At 37.8% G+C, this 24,585-nt stretch overlaps 1 protein-coding gene across 1 annotated transcript; it reads left to right on the top strand.

Moving 5' to 3' along the window:
• The first annotated feature begins 664 nt into the window (after positions 1 to 664).
• On the top strand, positions 665 to 3,859 carry LOC125265116 (APAF1 interacting protein). The gene is made up of 7 exons (XM_048185130.1): positions 665 to 860; positions 981 to 1,081; positions 2,720 to 2,768; positions 2,876 to 2,993; positions 3,069 to 3,204; positions 3,403 to 3,570; positions 3,654 to 3,859. Exons 1-7 carry the CDS (start codon positions 807 to 809, stop codon positions 3,751 to 3,753), a joined length of 726 nt encoding a protein of 241 aa, XP_048041087.1. The 5' UTR covers positions 665 to 806; the 3' UTR covers positions 3,754 to 3,859.
• Positions 3,860 to 24,585: the final 20,726 nt, after the last annotated feature.

Raw genomic sequence — 24,585 nt, 5'->3', positions numbered from 1 at the left:
TCTGATGTGGTCATCTTTACCTTAAAATGCTAAATACAATGTACTAGTATTTCATGTGAGGTTATGTCATGATGTAGGGTCATCAGATCTTAAACAGATTCTTAAATTTGTAATCCCACAGTACCCAGGAAATGCCAACCATCAATTTTAGCAACAAAATTCATAATGTGTAATGTAAATAGGCTACAACTTCTTGAAAGGGATTCACATTTATTTGCCACACGTTTAGCTAGGCAAAAAAATAAAATAAAAAAAATAAAAAATGCACATTATTGTTTTAACCATTACGAAACACATTTTTCATGCTACTCTGAACACAGCTGACACCAAACAAAGTGCAAGGCTACGAGATTACATTAGCCTACTACTCTAGATAGGTAGGCCTACTGCAAAGTGCAATATCATATTGCAATGCACATAGCACATAGCACTAGCATAACTTCAATTTCACACTGTGGTAACGTTACTTGGGAAAAAAAAAATATATAGCCCAACTCAATATATATATATATATATATATATATATATATATATATATATATATATATATATATGTGTGTGTGTGTGTGTGTGTGTGTGTGTGTGTGTGTTTTGTTTTTTTTTACTGTGTTTTTAGACATTTGCCGACGTCCCTGTTTGGGAGTCTTTTATCTTTTAAAGATCTGCACTTCCGCCTTCCGCTGTTGCGCAAGAGTTTGATCACGCCGTCGGTTTGGCTGCGTGAAACAAACAGAAATGGTCGTCATCATAATATCTTAAACTTCGTTCAGAATAATTTTTTACAGTCTTCTTTCAGTGTTTTAACAATGTCGTCGGTCGTGAACACGGCACACGCAGAGAGCAACGGGAAGGAGATAGGGGTAAAACTATAAATAATGTCCTTGTTCCTGGTTTTGTACAGTATGTGAAATACTCGATATTGTTTGTGTCTCAGAAGCTTATAATTTTCTTTTTAACGAGACGACATGTCATTGTTTAAGGATCAGGGACATCCTCGTGTGCTCATCCCAGAGCTTTGCAGACTCTTCTATGAGTTGGGCTGGGTGACAGGAACCGGGGGAGGAATAAGCCTGCGGCATGGGTTAGTCATCATGGCATCTTACACCAATAAAATCCACTGTGTGCAATATTCACTTTCTGGGTCAGTGACGTAAGAAAAGTGTTCACGTTGAAGAATGGGAAGGTTTTTATTATTATTATTTAACTTGTATATTGTATTTTATGACGACTAAACATGGTGTGCGCTGTGCGGTGAAAAATTATAACATTTATTATCTTATTGACTTTGACACAGTCTTGGGGGTCTGCAGGGTCTCCTCTTTATGAAAGAATTCCCTGTTTTGTCCCCCCTTTTTATTATTATTATTGAATTTTTTTTGAACAATGAACATACAAGGGCAATAACATTAATTACATCTAATCAAATGTTATGGTAAACAAATATAAAAAAAGAAAAGAAGAGAAAGCAGCAAGAAATTCATGTCTATACAAAAGTTGCTTTGTTATTTCTTGTTTCTTTTAATGTATACAAGTAGTGACCTATTTCTATTTTAAAATAAATAAAATTAGTTTTTTTCCCTCCCCATTTATATTTGTGGATAAAGTAAAAAAAAAATCCATATATAAAGAGTAAATTCACAATATACTAAATTTTGAAGTCACCAGTATTATCATTAAAAAAAAAAACAGTTGTAACATGTTTCAATATCTTTACAAAATTTTGCAATTACCTGTTTTACAGGATAAATATGATAAACAATCTTAAATGATTCCTTTTATTGGCAATACAAAAGCGTCTGGAGGGTCTCTTTCCAACTGACATCTTGAAATTGTGATCTCCAAAATCGAATAGCTAAAGGAACAGTGAAAATTTGGCACATTGTTCTGAGATAATTATTATTACATCTTTTTGTCTTTTAAATTTATACCTTCCAGTTTAAGACTAAAATCATAAGTTTTGCTTTTCAATCTATGTTATTTCCTAGCAAATGTATAAGTTCTAAAGGAATGACATTGATGATTACCGTCATATACTCTTCGACAGGTATATAAAGTGAAAATTTTATTAAAAATTCTGAATAAGTAAATGTAAATTAAGTAAATTATGTTTGTATGCAATCATCTACCAAAGTTTTATAGGAAGCTTCTTAATATTAAAATTACAATTAATGAGAAATTCAATCCACTTTTGCAAAAATAATATTAGTGATTTAATACCATAATTTGTCTTTGGAACAAATATAATTTAATTTTAAATATAGTCTTGATTTCAAAATCAAGTACATTTAGCCCACATTGGTTAAGTGAATTACAAAGTGTTTTTTAATTTTTATTATTATTATTCAAATAATGATGTTTATTTTGTTAAATATACATCATTTATGCATATTGGTTGGACCACATGACTTTGATTTGGCAGACACAAGTTTTTCAAATTTGAATAAGCAGGGTTTTTTTTTTTTCTAAGAAATAAATAATCATAAAATATTATGGCTAACTATGTAATAATTTTTCTTTTTAAGAATCACTTTTAATTGTTTGTTTTTTCCCTGCCTTCATTATGACACCAGGTTGGTTGTATCACTGTGATGTTCTGACTTAGTACCTGGCAAAAATAACATAACTCATTTTAATTCATAAATTATAAACATGCATGTACCCATGAAATTAAAAATGTATGGAATTCATTACAGTGTATAATAATTATTTCTTCTCCCAGTGAGCACATTTATATAGCTCCCTCAGGTGTTCAGAAGGAGAGAATACAAGTAAGGCTTTTTTTCTGTTCATGTGTCATATGCTCCACACATTACTAGCATGTTGATGTGTATAATGAAATAATTTTTATAAACTATCATTCCACTCCCGTTTGTAGCCAGAGGACTTGTTTGTTTGTGACATTGATGAGAAAGACATCAGTTGTCCACCTCCACAGAAGAAGCTGAAGAAAAGTCAATGCACACCCCTCTTCATGAACGCCTACACTATGAGAGGTATGTGTCCACACACAGTGTTTTTTGTTACAGTTCTGTACTGTATTTACAATACATTGTCATTTTCTTTCACAGGAGCTCAGGCAGTTATCCATACACACTCAAAGTCTGCTGTCATGGCAACTCTCATGTTTCCTGGCAAGGAATTCCGCATCACACATCAAGAGATGATTAAGGGGATTCGGAAAGGAAACTCAGGCACAAACTACAGGTTGTACATCTATCCTGCTAAGATGCTTCACTAGTCAGTGATCCAGCTCGTGCCATTTTTACATTAGTAATATGTGATGTGTTCTTGTCAAATAATACTTAATCTCAAAATAGAACAGTTGTGATGTTAAGATATTAATAGGTGTGAACATCTAAAATCCTCCTTTTACTTTACTGTTTGTATGTGTTTTTGCCTCAGGTATGATGAAACTCTAGTTGTTCCAATTATTGAGAACACCCCAGAGGAGAAGGACCTAAAAGAGCGCATGGCCAGAGCCATGGACATGTATCCCGACTCCTGCGCCGTTCTCGTCCGCAGACACGGCGTCTATGTCTGGGGAGAGACCTGGGAGAAAGCAAAGACAATGTGAGCTACGAAATAAAATGCACACTATATTTTGAGTATGTATACAAAATGTATTTATCTTTTAAATCTGTATTATTTTTCAGGTGTGAATGTTATGACTACTTATTTGACATAGCTGTTCAGATGAAACAATGTGGCCTGGACCCTGCTGCTCTTCCCACTGAAGATAAAGGCATTGTTTGACATATCTGAGTCTGTACAATTAACTACTGTTACCATATTTTTTTTTAATGATAAATCCTCATTGATGTTTTTTTTTTTAAATAAATGTACAGTTCAGCATTTGCCATTTATTGACTTTGAGAACTATTATTTTCAATTATTTTACAAAGTTAAATGTCAATTACCTGCAAATATTGAATATTTTGATGCTTAGCAATAATGGCATAATGACATAATTAGCATGAATTGCCTAATTTGGCAGCTGTTTGTATTATATAAACTGATATGCTAGTTATAAAAAAAAAATATTTCAGAGTAATATTAATTTACACTGGGTCCACTCAAATGCTTATAAATATTGTTTTTGTCTTTTTATGATTTTTATGATATACTAACCAAAAAAATTGAAGGGTAGTGTAAGATTTTTGTAATTTTAAGATTTTTTTAGTAAGATATTAAGAAAATGTTTCTGAAAGAAGTCTTTCATCAAGGCTACATTTATTTGATCAGAAATACAGTAAAACAGTAGTATTGCGAAGCTCAGTTTAAATGAACTGTTTTCTATTTTAATATATTTTAAATTTTAATTTAATTTATTGCTGTGATGGCAAAGCTGAATTTTCAGCATGGTTACTCCAGTCTTCAGTATCAGATGATCCTTCAGAAATCATTCTAATATGCTGATTTGATGCTCAAGAGACATTTATCAATGTTGAAAACAGTTGTGCCACTTAATATTAGAAAGTTGAAAAGAATAGCATTTATTTGAATAGAAATCTTTTTTTAACATTATAAATGCCCTATTGTCACAATTTAAAGAATCCTGACTTAAAGTATTTATTAAATTTAATTAAAAAAATATATATCTTGCTGACACACAAGTCTTGCCACACAAGTTTGAACAGTAGTGTGGGTAAATTATATATATTTGTTTATGACCCTGGAACTGTGTTTAAACCATATATAGAATTATGTACAGTCATATAACCAGGAGATGGCAGTGTTGTGTCAGTGGCCTTTTTGTATTTTACAAGAATTCTTGTGGAAGTGCCCTCTGCAACTTTGTATTTAGCCATTTTTAGTAAGTCTGTGTTCAACAGCTTAGTGACAGTAGAATATGAAAACAAGTATGTTGTACCAGAGTTGGGACTCAGAGGAAGACTCTATCAAATGTTATGTTGGTAATCCATGTAGCCATGTTTTGCTGCCATCCATTTTGTACTGCTTCTGCCTGCCCATTCATTTGAATGAACATTTTTCTTAAAGGTCCTGTAATTCGCAAGCCACCCGTGCCTGCTAGAAGCTATGGGACTGATCTGAACTGAGCTTGGGTGATTCAAACCCCCTCAGAGGCGGGTTTCATCATTCCTCCATATGCTACTGCAGTTAACATCTCTGAGGGAATGCCTCTTGTTGTAGAGCAGGTTTCATCAGTCATATAGCCTACTGTACTGTATGCACTTATTCAGTGCGATCCAATCTGATGCACCCTTCTTTCAAATCAAGTGCAGACCATCACTGGCACAGGTATAAATGCAACTGATGCTGTGAAAGAATATCCATTAATATTTTCTCAAAGAATACTAATCTTATTTTATTGCAATGTCCTTTAAAATTGACACTAGAGCGTTAAAGCTATCATAAAATGAACTGATAATACAGTTTAAGCAAAATAGCAAATATACCCCAACTATTAGTAGAATCTGAATGTGTATTTGACTGAGTACATCCCTTCTTTGTGAATAAGTGTTATTTCTGAGCAGAGTGAAGACCAGGGATAATGTTCAGATGTTTCACTATTCTAAATAGAGAGATATCTTTCTAATATTATGGTAGTAGCCTACCAGTGTTTCCTATACAGAATTTAGTTCCCTTTTGATACTATACTCGTACTGCGTCGAACGTCTTATTATACATAAGACAAGATGCACATGGGGAAAACTCCTTTTCTCCGACTACTGAAGCCTTTTTCATTCACGCAGTGAAAACTGCACTGCCATTAGTTCATGGAGTTAAAGTAAATGAACCAATGATGGCACAGTAGAGCTACGCGAGCCAATGGTGAGCATGCCTGCCAAAAGGGGCGGGGTATCAGGCTATATAAGCGGCCATCTCACCATGTCAAATCGATTCATTCTCCTTTAGCGATGCAGATATCATCTCTTCGCTTGAGCTACGAGACTTGAAGCCGTCTTCACCTGCAAACAGCTGGAATTTGCCGCTGATCAGCTCTCCGCTCTGCAGCAGTTCGATCAGCTCACTCTCCCTGCTCGCCGCTCTCAAGCAGCTCGCCACACACAAGCAGCCTGCAGCTCCGTACAGCTCGCTGCTCAGATCGCCGCTCTCGTGCAGCTCTGATCAATGCACCACTTCTCAGCAGCTGGATCAGTTCGCCACTCTCAAGCAGCTCTGTTCTCCACGCCGCTCTCAAGCAGCCTGGTCAGCGCTTCGCAGAGTTCCCACACCCCTGCGTTTCCTTCTGTTTCCAGTTGGAATCTAAAAAAGCTTATTTTTAAAGAGTCTGGCCTCTTTGCGCTCGCGGATCACTTTCTTTTCAGAAAGTGACTCCGCCCCTCGCGCCCTCCCGTTTTCTTCCTCCCAGGAGCCTGTGAGGAAAAGACAGCAGGGCAGAGGATCTCAGCGCTCGGATGAGTGAGCTCACGTCGGCTCAGGTCCTGCGTGTCTCATTCTCTCCACACAGAGAGGTTTCCCCCGTCTATTTCTCCCGCCCAGACCAGCACCCTTCTGCCATCACGAGCAACCTAGTCTCATTCGGGGGATCTGATGAAGAGCTGCTGTATGACAGCATGTCTTTGGCGGTTTTGGATGCTGAGGAGTGGTTGGGCTCACCTCATGACCCCCCCCCCCCTCTCTTGCCATCTCTGGAGCCAATCGACGAAGCAATCGAATTCCTGCCTGGAACCACTTGTCTAAGCGGCTTGGCCCTGCGCGCAACAAAGACCACGGCTCAGGCTATTGGGCGTTTGATGGCCAGCCTGGTGGTGCTGGAGCGCCACCTGTGGCTCAACCTGACCGAAATCAAGGACGCGGCCGTCTTCCTTGACTCGCCCGTCACCCCCACTGGTCTCTTCGGCCCTGCCGTCAATGGGTTTGCCGAGCGCTTCACAGCTGCGCAAAGTTTGTCCCAGACTACACTCCAGCTCCTCTGCTTCAAGCCGCCCAAAGCCAGTGCCAGCTCAGCAGCCACCCAAAGACAATCCGCCAGCCACTCAATCCACGTCACGGCATGAGCATCGACGGCGCTCGCGCTCTGCTAAGCGCCACAACCCTCCGAAGCATAGTAGTGATAGATAGTGCTAGACACTGCACCTCAAAAGTCGGCCTGATGTCAAAGAAAGGAAGAGGAGGAGGTTAAATCCTGTTGCGGCTGGACCACCCTCCAAACTGCCTCGCTCAGTTTTCCTGCCACCTCGTTCAGTTCCGGGTGCTTGAAAAAATGTTTTTGTTGCCTACACAGAGCCTGTTCAAACGCTCTGGCAGTGCACCGCTGTTATAGCGAATACAATAAAAAAACAAATATACTCAAAAGAGAGCAAATTTCCTTTTCCACCCCATACACGCACCAGTCAACTCACAGCGACTTAGTGCCAGAACCAATTCAGGCCCTCACCATGCGGGCCGAGGCCTGGCAGGCCATCCCCAGAGTGTCAGCTTTGGTGCTGAACATAGTAAAATGTGGTTATGTACTCCAGTTTGCTCAACGGGCCCCGTTATTCAACAGAGTGGTCCAAACCTCTGTGGAAAGCAAGGACGCGCATGTCCTGCGTTCAGAGGTAAACGTTACGCTGGTGAAGGAGGCCATAGAAGTGGTTCCTCCAGCACTGAGCAAGTCAGGTTTCTTCAGCAGGTACTTCCTTGTTCCCAAAAAAGGATGGCGGTCTCTGACCCATCCTCGATCTCGGACGTCTGAACAGGGTCCTGTTAAAGCGGATGCAGCTCTTTCCCCTCTGAGACAGATGGGTGTGCGCATACTGAACTACCTCAGTGACTGGCTCGTTCTGGCCCAGTTATAGGCGGAGCTAATATCTCACAGATCCATCATCCTCAACCACTTGGAGTACCTGGGGCTAAGGGTCAATTTTCTAAAGAGCTCGCTATCCCCAAGAATGTGTCTCGTTCCTGGGGATAATTTTAGACTCGACCCGCATGAGGGCCGTGGTCACTCCAGAGTGAGCTCTGGCCATTCAGCAGCTTGCAAAAACCTTTATGCCCGGCTCTTCTCTGCCGCTCAAAGTGTTACAGAGGATACTAGGGCTTATAAGTTCAACATCTCTGGCTCTGCAGTTGGGCTTGCTTCACATGTGCCCTCTGCAGCGCTGGCTGAAACCACGGGTCCCGTCCCAAGCCTGGCAACATGGTCATAGCTCACTCAAGGTGAACCAGGCGTGCGCTGCAACCCTGGCCCCTTGGACGAATCCCTGCTGGTTCAAGCAAGGCGTGGCAATTGGCACCAGGAGCGGCTCAGAAAGCGAGCTTCATATCAACCGTCTGGAAATGATGGTGGTATATCAAGCTCTCCAAGCCTTCCTCCCTCTCTTGATGGGACACTATGTCTTGGTCAGATCAGACAGCTTGACAGTGTTGTCCTTCATAAATCACCAGGGCGGGCTCTCTTCGAAGCCCCTCTGCACTCTGGCGGAGGCCATCCTGGAGTGGGCCCAGTGCAACCTGCTCTCGCTGAGAGAAGCACATATTCAGGGCGTATGGAACACATGTTGTCCCGGAGCAACCTTCCCTTGGAGGAATGGTCACTCCACCCCCACACAGTTCAGAAAATTTGGGATGAAGTTGCCTCAGAAGACAACTATCACTGCCCAATATATTTCTCAAAGACCAAGGATGCGCTGGCCCATGACTGGCCCAGCCTTCTCCTTTATGATTTTCCCCCGATCTCTCTGATTCCCCAGGTTATCAGACGAATCAGGGAGGGTGCTTACAAGGTCCTCCTGGTGGCTCCTCTGTGGAGGTCCCATCCATGGGTCTCAGACCTGTCTCAGTTATCGCCCATGGAGCCATGGCCGATTCCTCTGAGACGAGACCTCCTCTCTCAAGCGAGGGAGACCCCCAGACCCGAGCTGTGGAATCTTCATGTGTGGTTTCTCAATGGGAGCGTGCTAGCCTCCCAGAGAACGTTTTAAACACTATCTCACAAGCTAGAGCCATGTCGACGAGACGTCTCTACGCTCTTAAATGGTCCGTCTTTGCCGCCTGGTGCACAGCCCGGGGCGAAGACCTATTGACTTGTGGCATATCCCAGATATTGTCCTTCCTTCAAGACTTAATGGACAGAGGCCATACTCCCTCTACCCTTAAAGTCTATGTCGCAGCTATAGCAGCCTCTCATGCTTCTATAGCAGGGCAGTCGGTAGGAAGAAACAACCTCGTTGTCCGCTTCCTGAAGGGATCCAGGAAGTTGAATCCTCCTCATCCCCTCACGTTTGCTGCCTGGGACCTGTCTGTGGTTCTTAGAGGCCTTAAGGGCCCTCCCTTTGAACCAATCCAGACTGCCGACCTTCGACCCTTGTCGCTAAAATCCGACCTACTGCTAGCTTTAGCATCGGTCAAGCGTGTGGTGGATCTGCAGGCGCACTCGGTGAGCCCCTCTTGTCTTGAATTCGGGCCTAATGACTCCAAGGTCGTCCTGAAACCAAGGTATGGATATGTCCCAAAGGTCCTATCCACACCCTTTAGGGTGCAGATGATTGTTCTCTCCGCTCTTCCTCTGTCCCAGGATGAACAGGAGTTGAACCTACTCTGTCCTGTCAGGGCCCTGAGGACTTACGTTGACTGTTCCGCCTCCTTTCGTCAGGTAGAACAGCTTTTTGTCTGCTTCGGTGGCCGCACGAAAGGTCTTCCTGTCACAAGCTTTCCAGATGGATAGTCGACGCTATAGCACTCGCTTACTCCTCCTTAGGCTTTAGGCCTTCAATGCCCCTTAGGTGTGAGAGTGCATTCTACAAGAGGCATAGCCTCCTTGTGGGCGTGGTCCTGTGGAGTTTCTATGGTCAACATCTGTGCGGCGGCTGGCTGGGCCTCGCCGTCCACATTTATCAGGTTTTATAATCTGGACGTTCCTGCACTTCAAATGCAGGTCCTTTCTGCATAAGCCTCGCTGCTTTAACCAGCTTATGTTTTTCCATTAAAACTCCAACCATTTCCAGGTGTAACTATATATTTTGTGCCCCCTATATGCACCCTGGGCCCCACTGATGCCTTGGCTTAGGGGTTTGGGAAGATGACTACAGTGTTTTTAGACCTGTTACTTGGGCTATCCTGTTTTATGGGTATCTGTCGCAAGCCCTTTTCTAGTGCTCTGCCCCGATGCTCGGTCGTCCCCCTGCGTACCACGGCATGATGAAATATTGTCCCCATATGCATCTTGTCTTATGTATAATAAGACGTTTGATGCAGAATGAGTGTAGTATCGAAAGGGAACGTACTCAGTTACTAAGATTGCTAGATTTATTAATTAAACGATTCAAATGGATAACGCATCTTTTTGCAGCCTATATTTTTGATTGGACTATGTACACTCTCAGTCCAAATCCGATTATTCGTGGATCCGATTGGAATCTTATCTAAAGTTATTGACATCCACATTAGTGTATCGCAACTGTTCAGATCCGAATTTGCGTGTTAATGCCGCTCTTTCGTTTTCCGGAAGATCTGCATTGGTTTCTATGGCAATGACGTTGCGTTGATTGGCATATGCCAAAAACAACTGCAACATGGAGAGGTTTACAATAGGCCTACAGATGGTCTTATTTACAACATGACAATAATGTGTAGCCGCTGCGATGGACTACGCAGCATCTTCTGTGGTAACTTAACGTCAGAAACGCATGGAGGCTGGTATGTGCAGCTGTACCGTGCTGTTGTCTGTGCCGGTTTTAAAACATGTTTCCAATATATTGTCATTTTCTGCTTCTCTGGCACTTTGCATCAACACAACCTTGTGTGACTTTCAGCATGTTTCCTATAACAACTTCTGATATTTACATTTAAAGTTAACAACTTCTGATATTTACATTTAAAGTCCCTGTAAAGTCAATTCTGGGAATTCTTTCTAAACACTTTATAAATGTTACAAATGTATTGCTGAAACACATTACAAAGACTGTGAATTGTGTAATGCTTAATTGTGAAGTTAGAGCGTTAAACAGTTTTTCACCAAGTCTCTGCTCAGGATTTTTTGGGCGGAGCTAAAACTGGGGTCTGATGACGCACTTGGACCCCCGAGCATAGCCCCTCCCCTAACACTATATAACTGTCGATGATGCACCGAGCGTGGCGCCGCCTATAACTCTACAGCGGTTCACTCGCTCAATCTTGAGTGTCATTACAATCATACAGCCATTTTGCACATTTAGCTAGTAATGCCTTCGTCGCGCAAATGCATATTACATGGTTGTTATAATATACAATATGCTCGGTCTCCTTATTTAAATTTCCTAAAGACAGTGGAGAGCAGAGAGCGCTGCCTATTTTTTCGAGATTTTGATAACTTATTTGATTTACTTGCAGATATTTTTAATCATTCAAATTTGGCTGGGTGGTTAACAACACATTTTTCTGCGGTATGACAAACTCAGAACACATACTTTAAGATGACTTTACAGGGACTTTAACGTGGTATGCGAAAGTCACATAACCACGTGAAATTAGAGCAGACTGAAACGGATTTCCATAAATATGATTTAAATATGATTTCAAATGACATATGAAAGTAGCTTGAAATGGATTTGTAAAAATCACATTTCATGTTATTTTTTTGATGTTCACACTTGCTAAATTTGATTGGATGTTAGTCGGATATCCACAAAAATCGGATTTGGACTGACAGTCTGAACCCAGCCTAATCCGGTTTGGGAATTAGACCGCATGGTCACACATGTTTTTGATTCACTTGACTGACCTACAAGTCATTGAATCAGACTAGACAGATAATGTTTGTTTTTGCATTCAGCTGGAAAAGACACAGAAAGATTATTCTTGCTGCCGTCATTTCATAATACTTAATTTTCTCTTTCATTTCATTGAAAACAACAGGTAAGCACCATGTTGCGTAAATAGCGCTTCTTGCCACTAGACAGTTTGAAAAAGATTTTCCAAGTTTTATTGATTCATTTTTAAAGAATATCATTGTTTGAAAACTCAAGATCAATAGTCCGGTTTTATGTTGGTGGGTGAACATATTGTAGAACGTTCCTATCCTCTATACTCACAAAAAGCTTTGTTACTTTTGATAAGACACAAAGTCTCTAATTTCTATCAATTTTATCATGATTCCAAACAAGTTCTTTTTGAAACTCTTCATTGTGATGTGAATGATCATGGGAGCTTGGATAGTGAACGATCATCTCTTCCACTAGGCTACTATAGGCACAGGAAAAAACATGAAAGAACATCAGAAGGTATGCGTCACAATAGAAGAGGGCAGACACGAGGATGGAATCAACGAGACTTTAATGATGATACTTCAGAAAACAACAACTCAGGAACGTAAGGCAATGTAAAGAATCCACACAGGTAACTTAGCTTGGTAATCAGTCTTTGTTTCTGTTACGCAGGTACCAGGATAGGAGATTATCCCGAGGCTGCCAGACCAATGGACCGGATGAAGAAGGCAAGCAGAGCAGGTAAGTAGTCGGGCGAGTCACTGTAGTAGGTATGGGCAATGAGACCAAACAGTGGTGTGTGAGTGGTTTAAATAGCAGTCCATGATTGGTGACAGTAGGTATAGATGGTTAGTATTCTGGGGAACTTGAACAAGTGGGAGGAGCTGAGGAGTCTAGCTCTGAGGGATCAGATGGAATTGTCACTGTTGAAAGATACATTACAGCTTATTGAAATGATTAATCTCCCATGCATGCAATCATGTTTCAACCGTGGAAAGACATAATGCTACATTTATATTTACCTCAAATAAAAGCCATCTGCAATTTAAATGTTGTAGCTATACAATATATAGCCTACTGTTTTTACAGCGCCAATTCCAGAAAAGTTGGGACATTTTGTAAACTGCAATTAAATCAAGAATCTGTCATTTTTAATTCTATTTAATATTTATTTAAAAAATAACAAATGGCCAAATTAATTGTATTTTGTAAATATAAACACATATATTTGTCTGCAACACACTCCAAAAACATTAGGAGAGAGCAAAATAAAAGTGAAAAGATTGTAGAATATCCAAGTTAAACTGTTTTGAAATGGTCCACAATTAGCAGGTGAATTGATCATAGGTGAGTGTTTCGTGATTAGGTATAAAAGGAGCATTCACCAAAGACTCTGTCTTTGCAAGCAAAGATGAGTATTGGCTCACCACTTTGTACCAAATTTCATGAGAGAATTGTTAAACAATTTAAAAATCATATTTCTCAATGCATGATTACAAAGAATTTTGGTCCCATGCTGCAATCCGTAACTTTTTTTGGTTAAAAATGATCCAAAATCAATTTTTGAGCAACATAACCAGCCAGTGTTCAAAACTATCTCCTTAACTTAGTCCAATTCACAACGGTAAGCATGTAATAATGTTTCCTAATTCGGATGATACTGGTAGGTTTCCACAGGAAATTTGAGCATACAGACGTTCGTCTTTTTGCATAGAGAAAGATTTCCAGCTAGTAGTAGGCTATATGGCATGTGGAGGATGCTACAGGCGGCGGATCATTTATAGCCTTTTCTCGCAGCAGCTGCAATAATTAAACATATCATTTTGATGGCGGATTGTAACCCAGAAAGGTCCAAATGACAATCAACAGTGACAACTGGAGATTAACCTCACTGTAAAACCGAACAGTGAAATTAATTAAATTAAATGAGTTTGTTTCACTCAAATAATAATGAAAGTTCATTGTACTTAATAGGAAAAAGTTGCATGAACTCAAAATTTCATTGTAGTAAGCTGAACTTAATATGATTGAGTTGAGCTGCAGCAGATTTCTAATTCCCAGCATGCTTTGCGTCAGACCATATTTAAGTGTTATTTTGTGTGTTTTTGCACAAGATTAACATATGGAGATATAAGTTAATGTTTAATGTTGTGTTATGTTGGGATTCAGGGGGGTTCTGTTATGTTAGTTTTGTAGGGTTACCACTGTGGTGAAGAGTCGAGCCTGTGGTTAGGTTGAGGATGAGCTGCAAAACATTTAAGACCACATATGTTGTTTGATTACATATATGCAAGTATGTAATGGCAGTCTCTCTGATAGTTATAATAGCATGTGTTATTTGCTATGTAACATTTAACCAAGATCTGAATGTGATGTTTATGTAAATTAACTGTATGTAATTAACATTATGATGAGTTGGGAAAGGGATGCTGGTGATGGGATTGTTAGTGAGAGACACCTGTGCACCACACTGGCCTTGATCTGCTTCCATGGCTCTCAGCCCCGCCCCACTTGTCACAAAAAATTTAAGTTCCTAGAATTAAAAATTGAATTTACCTTGGCATAGTTGAATAACAAGAGTTCAGTACATGGAAATGACATACAGTGAGTCTCAAACTCCATTGTTTCCCCCTTCTTATATAAATCTCATTTGTTTAAACTACCTCCAAAGAACAGACGAATCTCAACATAACACCGACTGTTACGTAACAGTCTGGATCATTAATATGCAGGCACCCAATATTTGCATATGCCAGCCCATGTTCAATGCATTACACAAGGGCAGAAAGTCTGGAGCTGCACAGCTGAATCATCAGACTAGGTAAGCAAGCAAGGACAATAGCGAAAAATGGCAGATGGAGCAATAATAACTGACATGATCATTGATAACATGATATTTTTAGTGATATTTGTAAATTGTCTTTCTAAATGTTTTGTTAGCATGTTGCTAATGTACTGTTAAATGTGGTTAAAGTTACCATCGTTTATTACTGTATTCACAGAGACAAGAGAGCCGTCGCTATTTTCATTTTTAAACACTTGCAGTCTGAATAATTCATAAACACATCTTCATTCTTTATAAATCTCTCCAACAGTGTAGCATTAGTCCGTTAGCCATGGAGCAAATAGCCTCAAACTCATTCAGAATCAAATGTAAACATCCAAATAAATACTATACTCACAGGAATCGATGTATGCATGATGAACACTTTGTAAAGATCCATTTTGAGGGTTATATTAGCTGTGTGAACTTTGTGTATGCTGTTTAAGGCAGTCGAGAGCTCGCGGGGGCGGGGGAGCGGGAGATTTAAAGGGGCCGCATGCTTAATCGGTGCATATGTAATAATGGCTCAAAATAGGCAGTTAAAAAAATTAATAAAAAAAAATCTATGGGGTATTTTGAGCTGAAACTTCACAGACACGTTCGGGGGACACCTTAGACTTATATTACATCTTTTGAAATGGCACCTGTAGGGCACCTTTAAAAAAATGAGTTAGTTTACTTAAATGTTTTGAGTATTCTGAACTTGTTGGGTTTTACAGTGCTGTAATCAAAAGCAAAAGCACGGACTGCGGTGTGGCTAGTCTGAAGGTGCAAAAGCAAACATCTGTCATGATATGGGGGGCATCAGTGTAAACGGCATGGGTGACTAGAATATGTGTGAAGGAATCAATGATGTAGAGATGTATATTGGGATTGTACAGAGACATACTGCCATCAAGTTGACTGATTTCCTGGGAAGCAAGACAATCCCAGGCCTTATTCTGCACATGCTACAACACAGTGGTTTCTTAGACACTCTACACCAGGGTTCCTAAAATCCGGTCCTGCAGGGCCACTGTCCTGCAGAGTTTAGCTCAAACCCTGATCAAACTCACCTACCTGTAACTTTGTAGACCCTGATTAGCTTGTTCAGGTGTGTTTGATTAGGGTTGGAGCTAAACTCTGCAGGACAGTGGCCCTGAGTGGATCTGCTTGACTGGCTTGCCTGCTGTCCAGATCTGTCTCCTTTTGAAAATGAGTGGCCCATCATGAAATGGAGAATCAGACAATGAAGACCTCAGACTGTGTAGCAGCTGTCTTGTATCAGGTGAGATTGGGCAAAAAACCCACTTGCAAATCTGCAACAGTAAGGATCCTCAATTCCCAAACATTTAAAAAGTGTAATTAAAAGGAAAGGTGATGTGACACAGTGGTAAACATGCCTCTGTCCCAACTTTTTTTGGATTGTTTGCAGCCATCAACATCTGTTTGTGTTTACAAAATGCAATTAAGTTTGGTCAGTGAAAACTTTGAAAATCTTTTCTTTGTACTTTTTTCAGAAAATTAACAAATCACAGATTCTTGATTTTATTGCATTTTACAAAATGTCCCAACTTTTCTGGAATTGGGGTTGTATTTCAGTTTTAATTAATATATGTAAATAAAAATAGCAATTAAATTTTTTGTTCAATTTAATTGTTTGGGCTCTGTTGTTAATTTTAACCTGTAATATTACAGTAATAAACCAAGTAAGATGGTTTACTCTATTGAAAAGTAATAAACTGTTAGCTAACTGCGTGATTTGTATATGTACATTGTGGAAATTACATAACTTGCACCTCTGATAACAGATCACTCCAAATTGTAATGCTGACATGCACTTTCTGTACAGCTACTTTGAAAGGATATGTATTGTGAAAAGCGTTATACAAATAAATGTGAATTGAATTGAATATTATATCTTACAGCATTATTTGGGAGAGATTTTTTTTCCTTAAGATAAATTGACATGTACCTAAATTAATATTAAATCAAAACTACGAAAATTAACCATGGTTACTATAGTAAAACTATGGTTAATTTTCAAAAATCCTATATAATTGAATCTAGCGCTTATGGATCAAATTTTGAAATCTGTATCAGTATCCAGCCCTATAGTTTAAGTTTGTTCTGCTATTTGAGACAAACATCTATTCCAGACATATGGATCCAAACTAAAAATGGTTTGATTCTGGAAGCATAGGTTCTAGCCTGTAGAGATTAAGGAAAATGTTGAGCACTTGTTGAAAACAGCGGGTCCGTATTGCAGGCAATCAGGGGTCAAGCGTAATTTGCTGTCTTTGTGCGTAGCTCCCACTGAGCACCATCTATCAAGATGGACGACTAATGCTCTCTCTCTCACTCTCGCTCTCTCTTTAAGAGAAAATTGCAGTTTTGAATGAATCCAAGAGAGAAGAATGTGGCTAATGACCTGAATATCCTGGTGAGGAGGTTATGAGACCACCAAATCTGTTTATCAAAAGGCTGAAAATGTCTGCCCTGGGTCGAAATGAAATCTGTTAGTGATGATGAGGAGTGCAGTGAACCAAAGCCACCTAAATTGATTATGTGTATATGCAGGTACTCTGAACATAAGTTGCTCTTATTGATTTCAAGCACATAACCTTCTCTAACAGTTTTTAGAAGATTTAGAGCGGGCACATATGAAGAGTGAGGTAACAATGCCAAAGACACGGGCTGGTGTCCTGTGTAGTGAATGTGTTATAATTTATGTTTAAACATTATAATTGAAGAGCAGAACATCATTAAATGAGTCTGAGTAGTTTGAAATAGAACTTATTAACAGTTGCATTCTTTTATTTTCATTTGTATGTTTGGATAATTAAAAAAATATATGTTAAATTAAAACATTTAAATATAACTGCGTACTTTCAGTGCAACTAGAGTTCTAGAATCAGTCTAGAATCAAATATGTGAATCAAAATATGACTGATTATTTTGGTTATAACTGGATTAATGTTATCACACTGTAAAATAAAGCCAACATTATACATAGAGATATCTGAGTTTTACATTTAATCATTTAGCAGATGCTTTTATCTAAAGCAACTTACAAATGAGGAGAACAATAGAAATAGTTAAACCAACAAAAGGGCACCAATATGAAAGTGCTGTGACCAGTTAGTCCCTAGTCTAGCACAGTACACACAGCAACTGTTTTTATTATTTGTATTATTATTATTTATTTAAACGAATAGAAAAAAATAGAAAGTGTTAGTATTAATGGGTCAAGTCTTAATGTATTAGTCCTAATATTATGAGAATATAATATAACATACAGTATAATAGTCGTAATATCTGTCCCTAGTAATACAACTTTATTTAACCAATAATTTGATTGTTTGCTCAATGCAAAATGTCTTGTTCAGCCAAAATATCCTTTTTATGCACAGTTTTATATGACTCTTAATATGAAGTGAACTTTTTTAACTCTGAAGAAGAGAAAATCTTGTAAAGACATTATTTGCAATAGTGTTTTTTTAGGTGCACATAGAGTTCAATAGGCCACTTAAAGGGATAGTTCGCCCAAAAATGATAATTTGATGTTTATCTGCTTACCCCCAGAGCATCCAAGATGTAGGTGTCTTTGTTTCTTCAGTAGAACACAAATGATGATTTTTAACTGCAACCGCTGCCGTCTGTGGTATGATGCAAGTCAGCGGGAACTTGGACTATAAGAGTAAATAAAACACGACAGACAAATCCAAATTAAACCCTGCGGCTCGTGACGACACTTTGATGTCTTAAGACACGAAACGATCGGTTTGTGTGAGAAACCGAACAGTATTTATATAATTTTTTTTACCTCTAATACACCACTATGTCCAACTGCATTCATCACTCGATTCGTTTGGTCTGATCGCGCTCTGACAGCGGCAGTGATGTCTCGCGCATATACTTCAATGAGAGCGAGACATCACTGCCGCTGTCAGAGCGCGATCAGACCAAACGAATTGAGTGATGAATGCCGTTGGACATAGTGATGTATTAGAGGTAAAAAATGATATAAATACTGTTCGGTTTCTCGCACAAACCAATCGTTTCTTGTCTTAGGACATCAATGTGTCGTCACGAGCTGCAGGGTTTAATTTGGACTTGTCTAAGCAAGTTTTATTTACTCTTATTGTAGAAGTTCCCATCCACTAGCATTATTTGACTGACAGACAGCAACGGTTGGAGTTAAAAATCATCATTTGTGTTCTACTGAAGAAACAAAGACACCTACATCTTGGATGCTCTGGGGGTAAGCAGATAAACATCAAATTTTCATTTTTGGGTGAACTATCCCTTTAACACACATCAATCACCGTGACAATTAAAAAACATCATTAAGTAAAAAGATGAGCTCAACATCAACACATCACAAATAACAAACAGTGACAACAGCAGCATAAATTAATTTAGCAAGCAGCAAAACAATGTTAACAGTAAACAAATAATTAATTCATGCTGCAATGCATGCTGGGAGCTCCCTGAACAATTCAACAATATTTTCCGATATGAAATAGTTTGCTTAGACATTTGGAGGAAATCATTGGTCTAACATGTTTTTATGTAGATTTAAGATAATTCACATTTCAGTGACTCAACAAGCCTTGTGTGCTGGATAAAATATCTTTTTTTTTTTTTTTTTTTACATCAACACTTTCTGTTAAACTACCTTTGGGCCACACTGAAAAGTTCTGAAGTGGGTCACACAAGTCACAAGGTGGGCAATCAATATACAGCAGGATATGTGATATTTTTTCTGTTTGTAATGAAGGTCTGATGCAATCATTTCCTGCTTGGCTAAAAGAAAGGAATCTGGTGGAATGGGCAAAGGTGCTGGGATAAATTAAGGGGGTAATCACGATGCTTTTTCGGCCACGCTTCGTCTATGCCTAGCAGTGGAAAATCGGGGGAATTCAGCTCTCACTGAGCTGCGTCTCTAGAGACATCGATCATCTCGGGTCCCTTTGCTTGTTTTGCACACATGCTCATTTGCAGATTGATTCAGGCCCCATCGATTCAAAGCCTTGAATCAACCAGCTATGTCCCCACAATTACAAGAGTGACATCTTTTATCCCTCGCCATCATTGAAGTAAAACAAGCTAGAGAACTGATGATTAAAGCTGTGAGACAAGTAGGCATGTGTGAATTATTTGTGTTCTTGTGATTCATGTTTTTATTTATTTTAGTGTATTAGCAAATAAGCTGTTAGAGGTGTGTGATATAAAAGGCACAGCAAGTTCTTGAGGGAAAATCTGTCATCTATAGGCTATTTCAGTGAGATTTCAGTTCCAAGAGTCAGGTGTTTCTCAGAGCAGTCAAATTGCAGGTAACAATGCTCACATTACTTTAGAGGCAGGCAGCCATAGCAACAGAGATATGCAGCTGAGTGAACAATGAAAGATGTGCATCACAATACTACAGTTCAATAATCCTAAAGTACACTGTAAACAATACCTGAACATATAGCTATTGAGGCGGACATGTCCCCCTAATAATCGGATATGGCCAAATTGTCCCCTCTTGTATTTCATATTATTGATACAGCTCTGTTTGTTGGTAGAGTGACAAAAAGTTTGTAAGTAGCTAAAATATGTAAGTAGCGAAGCATTTAATAGGGCTTTTCACACAATCAAATAGTTAACCCTGGGTAATTCTAAACCCCTTTTAAACGGAATCCTATATCTTTATTCACAAACTGCACATTCCTAAGCCCCGGCTTAAAGTCCTTGTGAACATTTCGAACTATAAAGGTAAGAATGACGGTCTGTTCTTCACTCCAATTGTCGCATTTTCCATCGCCATTTGACATTTTTTCCTATCATATGCAGAAATGGCTGTTTATACATCGCGCTGTGTTAACGTCTAGTTGTAACTTTCTAACACCGCATCTTTTCACACTGTACAAGTTTGGCAATGCAAAAGTGATGCTAACCCTGCTCTGGAACCCCGGGTAAAGAGCGGTGCATACCCATCTAAATTACAAACTGTGTGAAACACTCCTTTTCCCGGGGTTAAAAGCGGTGTTTAGAACGACGATAACCCGGGGTTAAGCACAGTGTGAAAAGCTCTATTATTTGACAATATATTAGTAATGTCCAGTAATGCAGATGATTCTCACATTTTGCCATTGTGAATTGAAATAGCCTATAGCCTATCATTTTATGTAATTCATGTAATAAACAGAGGTGTAAAGTACTTGAGTAATTTTACTTGATTACTGTACTTAAGTATTATTTTTGGGGATTTTTACTTGAGTACAATTAAAAAATCAATACTTTTACTTTTACTTAATTACATTTTTGAAGAAAAAAAGTACTTTTTACTCCTTACAATTTTATTTAGTCAAAAAGTACTTATTTTTTGGAGATCATTCTATTTTCCCTTGCTATTACCAAACCAATTGAATTGCGCTGATGCCCAGTTTAATTTAAATGTTATTTATTCAATGAGATTCATTTTCATATTCCATGAAATTGGTCAGACATGTTCATTGGTCCTTTGAAAGTGACGTCATGTCGCATCAATTACCACAATGCACAGCACCTTGACTTCAAAGAATATACACTAACAATATACACTAACAAGAAGCGACACTCAATAGAACGTTCCATTGCAACACCGGCGCCCAGCAGCGGCCCTGCGTTTCTGCCATTTTGGGGTGAAAGCGAGTCAGCAGCCCACTAGTTTCTATGGCAATATCAGCTGCTTTGTAAAAAAAAAAAAAAAAAACGTACATTAAAGCTGAAATCCAACCTGAATGATGAAAACACAGAATAAAATACTATCACTAGTGATCATCAAATCCTTTTTACAGTTTATTTTACACACTTTGCGTTTAAGTCTTCCACTTTTTTCACAAAACCTTTGCTCTCTAGAAACCCAGTCAGTTTGGGTTAAAATTCTTTGCAGTTCAAGTATTAGCATTATAAACACTGAATTAATACCAACATATGAAATTAAGGACATGCATCAGAAAAAATGGGAATGTTGGACTATAAATATATGAATATAACAGCTTGATTTTGCAGTGTTGTCTAATGTCTGTTAAAGCAAAAGTGTCCAAAAGTGGGAATTATGGGATAACGGACACAGCAATGTATCATGTATTATAAGATCATTATGTCTGTAGCGTCATCCATTAAAACCTCTAATATAGCCTATTTCAATTCAGACCTTGATACTATTTTTACTATTATTCCACTAGGTCTGAAATATACTGTTTGCTGCAAATATGATGATCTTAAATGTATTAATTATTAATTTACTATTAATAAATGTGCAAAGTTGCATAAAATGGAAATACTCAATAAAGTAGGCTAACTACGTTACCTCAGATGGATGAATGGTTGGATTCCACAACTGGTAAAATAAAACATATATAAAATAATACAGCATTTACTGTAGGTGCCATAAAATTTACTGATGATTTCATTTGAAAAAATGTTCTTTTGCGCTTCTGATTTGGCAGTAAAATTCCCCGATTTTGGGTTCGTAAGATGTGAAGGATTCTATGGTCCAGTTAGTATTTTCACCCCATAATGGCAGCTGTGCTACCAGAGTGCCACCTAGTGACTGTTGCCTAAAAAGTATCAGAGTGTCACCTCTTTGGTTCTATACTCCTTGTTGACCTGGAAATTAGAGAAATTATAACAGTCAATCAGTGAATGAAAATGAAGAACGTGATTCAGCTGCGAACACAGTCCTTGTACTTGTACTTTCACTTGAGTAACATTTTTGAGTACTTTTTACACCTCTGGTAATAACCAATCTTAGGTAATAACTATATAATAACTAGGTCATAACCAATCTTAAGTAATAACTAGATAATAACTAGGTAATAACCAATCTTTGGTTATTACCTAGTTATTACCTATCTTAGGTAATAACTAGGTAATAAATAGGTAATAACTAATCTTAGGTAATAACTAGATAATAACTACGTAATAACCACTAGGTAATAACAAATCTTTGGTTATTACCTAGTTATTATCTAGTTATTACCTAAGATTAGTTATTACATAGTTATTACCTAAGATTGGTTATTACCTAGTTATTACCTAAGATAGGTAATAACTAGGTAATAACCAATCTTAGGTAATAACTAGGTAAGTAATAACTAGAAAATAACTAGGTCATAACCAATCTTAGGTAATAACTATATAATAACTAGGTAATAACCAATCTTAGGTAATAACTATATAATAACTAGGTAATAACTAATCTTAGGTAATAACTAGGTAATAACCAATCTTATGTAATAACTAGGTAATAACCAATCTTAGGTAATGACTAGGTATGTAATAATTAGATAATAACTAGGAAATAACCAATCTTAGGTAATATCTAGGTAATTTCTAATGTTAGGTAATAACGAGGTAATAACCAATCTTAGGTAATAACTAGGTAATAACCAGGTAATAACCAATCTTTGGTAATAACCAATCTTAGGTAATAACTAGGTAATAACCAGGTAATAACCAATCTTTGGTAATAACAAGGTAATAACTAATCTTAGGTAATAACTAGATAAGTATTAACTAGATAATAACTAGGTAATAACCAATCTTAGGTAATAACTAGGTAATAACCAATCTTAGGTAATAACTTGGTAATAACCAATCTTAGGTAATAACTAGATAATAACTTGGTAATAACCAATCTTAGGTAATAACTAAGTAGTAACCAATCTTAGGTAATAACTAGGTAATAACTAATCTTAGGTAATAACCAGATAATAACTAGGTAATAACCAATCTTAGGTAATAACTAGGTAATAACCAATCTTAGGTAATAACTAGGTAATAACCAATCTTAGGTAATAACTATACAATAACTAGGTAATAACTAATCTTAGGTAATAACTAGGTAATAACCAATCTTATGTAAAAACTAGGCAATTTCTAATCTTAGGTAATAACTAGGTAATAACCAATCTTAGGTAATATCTAGGTAATTTCTAATCTTAGGTAATAACGAGGTAATAACCAATTTTAGGTAATAACTAGGTAATATCTAATCTTAGGTAATAACTAGGTAATAACAATCTTAGGTAATAACTAGGTAATAACTAGGTAATAACCAATCTTAGGTAATAACTAGATAAGTATTAACTAGATAATAACTAGGTAATAACCAATCTTAGTTAATAACTAGGTAATAACCAATCTTAGTTAATAACTAGGTAATAACTAATCTTAGGTAATAACTAGGTAATAACAAATCTTAGGTAATAACTAGGTAATATCTAATCTTAGGTAATAACTAGGTAATAACCGATCTTAGGTAATAACTTAGTAATAACCGATCTTAGGTAATAACTAGGTAATAACAATATTGGGTAATAACTAGGTAATAACTAATCTTAGGTAATAACTAGGTAATAACCAATCTTAGGTAATAACTTGGTAATAACCAATCTTAGGTAATAACTTGGTAATAAACAATCTTAGGTAATAACTTGGTAATAACCAACCTTAGGTAATAACTAGGTAATGACTAATCTTAGGTAATAACTAGATAATAACTTGGTAATAAACAATCTTAGGTAATAACTAGGTAACAACTAATCTTAGGCAGAGGTGTAAAGTACTTGAGTAATTTTCCTTGATTACTGTACTTAAGTATTATTTTGGGGGATTTTTACTTGAGTACAATTAAAAAACAATACTTTTACTTAATTAAATTTTTGAAGAAAAAAATTACTTTTTACTCCTTACAATTTCATTTACAGTCCAAAAGTACTTATTTTTTGGAGATCATTCTTTTTTCCCTTGCTATTACCAAACCAATTGAATTCACATTCCATGAAATTGGTCAGACATGTTCATTGGTCCTTTGGAAGTGACGTCATGTCGCATCAATTACCACAATGCACCTTGACCTCAAAGAATATACACTAACAAGAAGCAACACTCAGTACAGCGTTCCATTGAGCGGCCCTCCGTTTCTGCCATTTTGGGGTGAAAGTGAGTCGGCAGCCCACTAGTTTCTATGACAATATCAGCTGCTTTGTAAAAAAAAAAAAAAATAAATTAAAGCTGAAATCCAACCTGAATGATGAAAACACAGAATAAAATACTATCACTAGTGATCATCAAATCCTTTTTACAGTTTATTTT

The sequence above is a fragment of the Megalobrama amblycephala genome, linkage group LG3 (assembly GCF_018812025.1).
Source record: "Megalobrama amblycephala isolate DHTTF-2021 linkage group LG3, ASM1881202v1, whole genome shotgun sequence".
Taxonomy (NCBI): Eukaryota; Metazoa; Chordata; class Actinopteri; order Cypriniformes; family Xenocyprididae; genus Megalobrama; species Megalobrama amblycephala.
This window is presented reverse-complemented; position numbering and strand designations above follow the sequence as displayed.